The sequence below is a fragment of the Apaloderma vittatum genome, unplaced genomic scaffold, assembly GCF_000703405.1.
Source record: "Apaloderma vittatum isolate BGI_N311 unplaced genomic scaffold, ASM70340v1 scaffold17807, whole genome shotgun sequence".
In the NCBI taxonomy this organism is placed as follows: domain Eukaryota; kingdom Metazoa; phylum Chordata; class Aves; order Trogoniformes; family Trogonidae; genus Apaloderma; species Apaloderma vittatum.
In genome coordinates, this window is record NW_009726916.1 from 1 (window position 1) to 9,439 (window position 9,439).

At 39.8% G+C, this 9,439-nt stretch overlaps 1 protein-coding gene across 1 annotated transcript in view; it reads left to right on the top strand.

The window, feature by feature from the left end:
- Nucleotides 1-247: 247 nt before the first annotated feature.
- SPICE1 (spindle and centriole associated protein 1) overlaps nt 248-9,439 on the top strand; it is a gene marked incomplete at its 5' end in the record, with an annotated part of 23,873 nt that continues 14,681 nt past the window's right edge. Inside the window, 7 exons of the mRNA XM_009873481.1 lie at nt 248-295; nt 1,312-1,458; nt 5,405-5,533; nt 6,863-6,960; nt 7,263-7,405; nt 7,814-7,954; nt 8,733-8,995. Of these exons, the coding sequence (XP_009871783.1) occupies nt 248-295; nt 1,312-1,458; nt 5,405-5,533; nt 6,863-6,960; nt 7,263-7,405; nt 7,814-7,954; nt 8,733-8,995 (969 nt within the window). The remainder of the gene's footprint in view (nt 296-1,311; nt 1,459-5,404; nt 5,534-6,862; nt 6,961-7,262; nt 7,406-7,813; nt 7,955-8,732; nt 8,996-9,439) is intronic.

Sequence of the window (9,439 nt, forward strand, 5' to 3'; positions counted from 1 at the left end):
GGCAGCCCGCCCTGCGGCCTCTGCACCACGGCCCACTCTTCGGTGGGCTGGCTTTTTTGCTGATTGCCCACCTGCCTGAGGGTGGAATGCTTTACAGCGCCGTAAAAAATGCATCGTTGTGTAGTTTTATGTTAATTGTATCACAATCTTGAGGGATTTTTTTTTTTTTAAACGGAACTTGGAAAAGAAAAAACCCAGTTCATCCTAACTTCTGACTTTTGATGTGTTCTCTGGTTCCTGTTTGCAGAGCACCGTCCAGGATTTGACAGTCCACCGTGCAACTGCTGAGGATATCGTAAGTTTACTAGCTGGTTATCGGGTGTGTTTACCATACTTATGGAGATGTTTTCTACCAGCGTCTCATCCTCCTTTTTAAGCTTCTGAAAATATTGGCTCTTTAGTGTTAGTTCTTTGTTTATGATATTGTGCATCACCAGCTCTGGCAGTTAGGGTTTTTTCGGTTTTCTGTTTGCATTGGGAAGCAGTAGCTGTAGGTTTTATTACAATAATGTATATAACAGCGTAAAAACATAAATACATAAAAACTCAGTGGAGTAGTTGAAGCTAAGTCACATCTCTGCTTGAAGGACTGAAAGATGTGCTGTATTTTAGGAATCCCTCCAATTCCGAGGATACTCAGTTTTCATCTAAACAATATAACATCCTTTCTTTATACTGAACAACCTGTTCTTTACAAAAGATGTGAATTCCATTTCCTTTTCCTTGGTAGAAGGGATTGACAGCATGGAATAGGCAGTATGAACTGTTGTACTGTATAAATTTTGGGAAGTTACTTAGCAGAGATGGGCACAATAGCCGAGAGAGTGTATTCTGTAAGTGATTAGCTTGATAGCTTCCAGACCCCTTAGCAAGTACCTTACATGTTTGATGTGTATTTAAACTGAATATATATGTGTATATATATCGTTGTTAGAGGAAGAGAGAGAATATCTCTGATGACTGACAATGTTAAATCAGGAAAATGTCTTTTTATATGTAGTATAGGTGATAGTGTGTGGCTTTTTTGTCCCTTTTCAGCTGAGAAAGCTTCTTCTGACTCAGTGGTGTAGGGTAGATGGAAACTGAGACTTTTTCCCTTCACCTTTGGAGCCTTTTTAAATTTGGCTGGTACTGGTGGCATTGTACACTTCTGGATGTTTGTGAAGCTGTCATTGGTACTACTGTGAAGTTAACATAAATAGCATCCAGAGCTTGGATGCTAAAATCAAGAAGAGCTTGTAAGCCTTACCCTGCAAATATAGCTTTTGATTGTCCCTTGATTTTGAAATTATTTCTTTTCTGTTTACATAGCTGCGTCGCCATGAAATACACAAATCGAAAAACAAAGCACTGGCGCATTTGGAGCTGCAGGAGAAAGCACTGAAGAGAAAATGGAAGAAGCAAAACCAACTGGCTGCTGATTCCTTGGAGAAAAGGAAGTTGGCTCTGATGCGTGAGGTGAGAGCTAAGCACTTTTTTAGCCTGCTGCAGATGATTTGCAGCAGTAGCAGAAAACTGCTCTGGCATGCAGGTCAAAATTCGCTCCTCTTCTTGGGCTGCTTGACTGCGTGAATTCATACACTCTCCCTCCTCTATGTGCTGTGTGCATACAGTGGTTGGAATAGGCTGTGTAACATAGTGACTGGTCCATACAGTTGTGCATTTGATCCTTGTTGCCTGACTATGCCCTCTGTAATTCCACAGGCCTCTCTGCATCTGACCAGGAACTGTTTGCAGAGTTAAACTATGTGTTGTGGAAAGTGTATTGTTAGTGTTCTTACTGCTGTCTTGCCTTTTCCTCCTCCTGTCTAGGATTTTTTCTTTGATAGAAACATGAGCATTTCTCTTTCTGGGGGGGACGTCCTTATCTACCATTGCTTATTGGAGCAGAGAAAAGACAGAGTGTGTCTGGAAGGAAAATGAACACAACAAAGGTTGAAGAGCTATGGCTGCTATCAGACAAGCTTGTCATCTGGGGATCAAAAAGCTAGTTATCTAGGCATTCTGAAGCACTCTAACTGAAAATATACTGTTTTAATTTGCTTTTGAAATACTGTACTGTAGCGGCAAACCTAAGCCTAGCTAACATAGACAGTAGCTGTCACTGTCTGAAAAGGAATTTGAATGGTAGACTTAATTTTGTTTCACATGGAAGGTGACTGCTTGCTGTATATTATAAAAACTAATCTCAAAACGTAGTCATTAGCTTTCGGACCTCATCAGCTCTTGAACAAACTTAGAATTATTCTTGTTGGTATAACAATGAGCAATGTTCACCTGGTAGTTAAAATAAACCTGATATAGTAGTCCTCTAAATGTGCAGTGGATTAACCACTGGAGATCTCTTCTCTTTTTCACCTTTTATAAATTTTCAGAAATCTCTTTCCGATCTCTGAGAACACTGAAGCATAGATAGAAACAAATGAAAGTACTTGAAATTGATAATCACCTTTTGGTTCTCTATTTGACATGTAAAATTTTTATGTTAAGGATACTGTGCTAATCAGGTTTCAGACTAATTTTGACCTTTGTTATTTTCATACTTTTCTGCCAAGTGCATTTTAGTGGAATATTTTAAAAAGCTATGCGCTTTTATACAGATTTCTTTAATGTAATAGCAGGCTAACTTCAATAAGACTTCTGTGCAGAAAAAAATTATATGTGACAAAGGTAGATTAGACAACTCTCTCTAAGATTTAGCTAGATTGCCTGTTATGTGACTGCTATTTCACAGATGTGAAACTCATAGTTAGGGAATAGTCTTCTGTACTTGTTGCCATTTCCAGTGACAATTCACAGATTTCAATTCTTCCTGAGTGGCTTTCCGCTTTAAAATTCAGAGATGACGTATTCAGCATACCCTGTACCTACTTCTGAATCAGAAAAAAGATGCTTCCAGATAGGAAGACAAAAGGTGATGCCCAGCAAGATGAAACTCACCTGGCTATTGCTGTTTTGGAACACTGGCATGCTATAGATGGAGGACAGCCACTATTGTCACCTACGCCTAGCTTAGATCTTGTTAACTTAACTTAAATCTCGTTGCTGGCTGCTGTTGTTCAGAGTAACTGGGAGGACTCTAATCTGGGTCTCCCAGGAGAACACAACCAATGGAGATTTTCTCCTTTTCTTGATGGTCTTTGTTCCTTATTTACTGTTGTGAGAGTGTAGCTTCCTATGGCAGTCCTACTGGCTGCAAAAGACTGAGAGACAAAAACTAGAAAGATGTTGCTACTAGTGTGGTTTTTTTTCTTGTAGGCTGAAAAGAAAAAGAACAAAGGTTATAAAATGGATGAGCAACATTTTAATCTTTTGGAGATTTGTCTGCCTAAAAATCTGAACCAAAAAGCAATATGAGTTTGCCCCTGTAACTGTAGATGGTGAATGTGTAGGTACCACACTGATTAGTCTTGTAACAGCCTATTTTTAAAAGAACATTAATGTATTGCGCTGAAGAGTGAGTTATCATAGTGGGGAGGTTTTAGGATTAGGCCTGTTTAATTATCCCTGGTAACAAACTGAAACAGGAGGGAACATGAGTTTTAATGATATTCATAGGTGATACCAAACTGGGGCAGAGTACAGAACACAGTGAATTTGTCAAGGGTATGCAAGTGGGCCCAGAGGGGTTAGAAGCTTTGTTTTCTGCTGATAACAAGCAAATGTGAGCTAATCTACCATGAGAGCAACGTTCTAAAAGTGTTCATAACATGCTCAGCAGGAGGGTGAAGCTTAGGAACGTGCTAATGCTGAAAGAGATATAGTAGACAGGGTGAAAACAAATAAATCAGGATAATTTTTGTCTTATTAAAGATGTCAGTATTAATTGCCTTAGGGAAAGCAATCATGTTTTGGACAGGTAACCTTTTTTCCTTTTTTTTCTTTCCCCTTCTCTGGATCTGGCATGACTTTGGCTAAGAACCTGCATTGTTTTGTCATCAGATGGCTAAACAGAAAGACTAGATTTAGCTAATATCAGATGTAAAAACTGAATAGTGATTTAGAAAAATAGATATGTGAGGTGATTGCAAGATGTACGTTCACTGATTTGCTAAATGGATTAAGAGAAGCGTAGTATACTGCAGTGTAATTCGGCCTCAAAAGACCAGAAAGGTGTGGAAAGATGTGAGGAAACTTCTTGGTGTAACAAAGCATAGGAAAATGGGGAGGTGGGAGGGAAGCAGATGAAATGCCACAGCCTAGAATTTTTTGAATAAGGCTGAATATAAACCAGCAAATTTATCAATGGAGCTCTGGAGGTAACAGCATATAATGCTCTGAAATTGCTGCAAGCCTGATACCTGAGGGAGCAAAAGTTGTCACTCAGTTCAGAAATTTTGAATAGGGGGGCATACGTGAGCCTGTCTTCACTGTGGGATCTTCTGAAGAATTTGAGGTCTCTCTGGCTAAATTTAATTAACCACAATGAATAGAGGTCATTTACATGGCTGGTCTGATCTTAAAGAATAACCACCTTCTTCCCAGGTTGCAGAATATAGTTTTACTAGTTTGCCATTTCCTTTGTGAATGAAACCACAAGCCAGTGAGGAGTTTTGAATTGTGTTTTCCCCAAGAAGCCGTGACTGCAGGCAGCTCCATTCGACTCAAGGTAGCTCTTTGGAATGCAGCTCCATTCAGCTCATGGTAGCTGAATGCCTCTTGCTTTGAGCTCCAAGACCTTCTTCCTTAGGAGGCAGCTGTCACGGTGCTACCGATGGACTTCGAACGCTCAGGGAGAGGGGCCTTGAATGCAGAAGCTATGCCTCGAGAAATGTATGGAGATTCTCAAAACGTCTTCTGATGCCAGATGTTGATTGCAGTGTCTATGTCTCTTGAAACTTTTGCAGTGGTAGGTGGCTTAATTTTTAGGCAGGATTTTCAATAGGCAAGGCTCAATGAAACGAGTCTGTCTGAACTGGTTTGAATCTAATCACATAGTACAATTTTTGGGTGTCTTTCAGATGTATATAAGTGTTCTTTGACTGGATAACAATGGTGTCATATGATTTGAAGACATGTACTGATTTTTATTTCTTTTAGTTGCCACACGTATGTCTTTGTTTTGTAGAGTGTGTCATAAACACCCAACTTGTTGTTTATGTCTGGCTGGGAGCAGAAGGGAGTGAGACGATTGGCTCTAGAGAGAAAGAGGCAGTGCTGATGGGGGACCCAGGAGTAGTAACTGTTTAATTTTTCAGAAAAACAAGGTGAATTCTAGTCACCCAGAATGAAGTGTGATTTTTCTGATCTGTCTTAATTAGAATCTAATTGCACAGTACCAGCTTTGCAGACATTGTCTTGTTGGCTGTTCTTTTGCTAACTCTTTAGAAGAACAATACCACAAAAGCAAAGGAAAAACTGGTCTGCTCAGTATGAAATATTTCCTTATATGCTATGCTTTCAGATTCTGTCTGATCACTACAGTTTGCAAGATGTATTGGAACGATCTGATCAGGTTATGGCTGTGGCAAAAGACTTGTTTGGGGATATTCCTCGCACACGAACAGGTAGACTATCTCACTTATATGGGGCAGTACGTTGAAGATTATCTTTTGGTTTTCATAAATAGCCTTGCTTTGCCAAGTATTCTTTTTAACCGTTTTCATCTCATCATCTGATGTAGTAGAATTAATCGTGTTCATGCTGGGTGAAACACAGATGAGGATAACACCTCCCATGGTCAGGAAGAGTGACCCATGGCCAGTTCTCCTACTCTGCTGGTCCACTGTGGACTTTCAGATCACTTACTATGAAACGTCTCGTGCCCACCATTTCCCCAGCCGAGCTACTGACCTGTACAGAACACTAGTTTGAGCTACGGTAGTAGATCTGATTCTCATTGCTCCACAGATTGACTCCTTGCTCTTGGATGTTATTGACGATTCATCAGCAATTTGTGAACAAGGCTTTTCCTTTTCTTATGCTGGCTTGTAGGTCCTTATCCTGCTGGAAGGCAGGACTGGCTGTTTGCATGTGAAATCTTAAGCTTAAGTTCTTTTCTCCATAGGCTGCCATTCTCTTTTGCTAATAATGACTGTTTCATCCTACGTGCTGCTTCCGCACAAGTATCTTTATGCAGGTGAAAAGGACGAAAACCTGGTACATGGCTGAATGTTTACACGGCTGTGGTTGGTCTTTGGTGGTTGTTTAAAGCAACGTACATCCCTGTGACCCTTTTTGTGTGAAGCAGGGGAACTTTCTTTTTAGTATGGTATCCTGCAACATACTACAGACCAAGTCCTCTGTGTTCTTCCCCGTTTTGTCTGATTCCTCTAGGTTTCCCTAACGTAACAGTGGCTCCTAACTGTGACCTAGAATCATCTCAAGGACCCATTGTACAAAAATGTGACCCTCTCACTCAGGTTTCCATCCTTAGTGAATCTGTCATGGATTCCCAGGTAATGTATGTTCTGTTCCATGCATGTCCTGCCGCTTTTTTGTTTGCACAAAATAAGAATATGCAAAGGTAGAGTTTCCAAGCAGATCTGAACCTGTCTTTTATGTATTGCATACCACGTCTTCTTTTTTTAATCCTTTTTTTTATCCTATGTTGTGTGTGGTCTTTCTTACTAAGTGTAAGTTATCCAAATCAAATGTTGGATATTGCATTAATCATTTGCTGTGTTACTTTCGGAGACAATTACCGGTATCAGTATTTCTTAGGTACTAAAGTAATCTGAAATTCTTCCTGCAGAGGATTGTTTTTATTTTTAAATTACTTTTTGAGATAGAGACTGAAACAAATGTTTGTGGGTTTTTTTTTCTTGAAACATTTTCAGAAAATTGATCTCTAACTTCTTCCTAAAGTCAAATTGAAATTACTCTGAAGTCCTTTTTGTTTTCTTTGTTATCTCCTAAGAAGGCCCTTAGTGAAGTAGAAGAGGAAGCATTATCAGTCAGTCAGTCTGAAGATGGACACCATGACTCTCTGAACTTCAAATCCAGCATCAATTCTGACAGGTCAGTACAAATATATCCATTCAGGTTTCCACCTTCTCAGCACTGGAACTAGACGGAGTTAAGGAGATGTTGCATGGGAATAGCTACGTTACATTTTCTATTCCCTGCCCTTCCACTCTGTTCCTAAACTCGGGATTCTAAGGAAACCCTTTGTTGTAACATTCAGACTGGGACTGAACGTAAGCATGGAACTCACCTGAGCTGTTATAGGTGTTTTAAAAAGCTTTTCCTAGGCTGTACAGATAATCTAGAATCATGATATTATCCAGTCACAATTCACGTTATCCTTGTTTTGAATGTAGGCTACTTCGGTTACTGAGAGAAGAAAATTCATTGGTGAATACTCGGTTGTGGACTGAAGAAGATATGAGAAAAACTACCTTATCGCAGGAATCAAATGTGCCTTTGACTCCAACAATGTTCTCTCCATCATTGGATCACTCAGGTTGGATTTTCCAAGTCAAGGGTTGTTCAGCTGTTCATAGGATCCTGTCTGGAATTCCTTTTCTGGGTGGGGGTGAGAGACAGAGACATATGCTAATTTGGCTCAGATGAATTTTCAGACTAAAAAAACCAGCCCGTGTAACAAAATTACCTTATAGCATACTACTAGGGGTCCAGTTAGCTCAGTCAGTTAGAGCGTGGTGCTCATAACACCAAGGTTGCGGGTTCGATCCCTGTTTGGTCCCCATGTGTTGCCTGAACTAGTTGAGAGGCGTCCCTGCCCACGACAGGGAGGTTGGATTAAATGATCTCTAAGGTCCCTTTCAGCCTAGGCCATTCTATGATTCTGTGAACATACATGAAATATTTTGTGTGTGTAATTTTTGTTTTGTTTTGTGTTTTAAATCAGCCCTCAATGCTACCAGTGTAGTCAAGAGAGTCCATTCAAGGCTGCAGAATGAAGATGAAGATGAGACTGTAGACTCTGCTTACACTGTGAGACAAGTGCTGAACCCGAACTCAAGGAGACAAAAGCAAATTGCAGCAAAAAGTTTAGTACTTCTAAAAATAATGTGCCTCCTTTTGACCCAGGACCTTAATAGCATGATAAAATGTAGATTAAAAGGTGTCTTTGGAAGTCATCATAGCACTAACTCCAAAATTTGATTAGGGGACCTTGTCCAGCTGAGTTTTGGGCATCTCTAAAGGTGAACATTCCACAGCCCCTTGTGGAGTGATTTCCTTGTATTCTACATGTTCATTGGTGAAGCAAAATTCATATGAATCTGGGAACCATAGATACGGCCCTTTGCCGCTAGCCATGGGGTTCTTTCTTATGCAGGGCTTCTCTATTTCTGATACAGCTTTCTGTTCTATGCTGCACAGACTTAGAATGCATTTCAGTACCCATATTCAGCACAGACTTGTGTGCGGGTACTGACGTCAGATACAAACTGTAACATGAAAGGATTGTTGTAGAAGAGTTGCTCACTAAATAAAAGACCTGGAAGCAGCTGATATTTTTAACCTGCTGTTAAAAGCATTTCCATGCTTTTAACTGAGAAGGAGGAAAGTATAAATAGGTGTCTAAGATAAAAGTGCCAAAAAATGATGCTTTAGAGGTACTAATGTGGTGGTAGAAAATTTATTTTTTTTGATCTGAAAATAATCAAAGTGACTGGGGATATTCTTTGGTCCATTTCAGCACAGGTCAAGAGAAGGCCTCTCTTTTGATTTAGTTCAATAAACAATGTAATTTCATTGGTACTGCAAAGCTTTCTGTACAAGTTGAATTTCCAATGATGCTTTTTTTTTTTAAACTCCCTCAGTGAAAAGAAAAACTGCACAGAACTCTGCCAGACAAAGGAGGGATGATTCTCCAGCTAATTCAATCCCCATTGGCCTTCAGAGGGACAACAGATCCAGCCTAGATATTCTCAACCGCATGATACGTGAAGTGGAGCATGAATTGGAAGAATATGAGCGAAGTACAGGTCGTGAGGTTCAAAAAAATGAGAGAAGTGAAGGGCTCACTGGATTTACCTTATCGCTGGTGAACGCTCTCTGCCGTTTGATGCGCTACCTCAAAGAGGTGAGAAGCCTTTGAATTGCTTCTGTAGAATGAATGAAGAAGGGTATAAAGTTACTTTACAGATGTGAACTTTGTTTTTTCCTAACTCTCAGTTTATTTTGAAGTCCGATTATCATTGCTTATTATTTGGATCGCATGCAATTAGGAGTTAAAACTTGGTCTGTTAGAAACAGGTACCACTAGTGAAAGGGAGGATTTGACTGCCCTGAAAGTCTCTCAGTGACTATCAGCAGAAAACAGCAATTGAAAAATTTGAAATTTGTTATTTAAATAGGTTCAGAGTTGTAGCATGGTATTAACTACAGCCTTGTTTACAAATTAATTTTCTTCCTTTGCCTCCCAAAGGTGATGTTATTGTCACTAAAGCAGTGAACCCAAATCCGTAATTTTCTTTCAGGGATTCCTTGGCTTACTTTTAACTGCAACTTCACCTTAAGCAGGAAT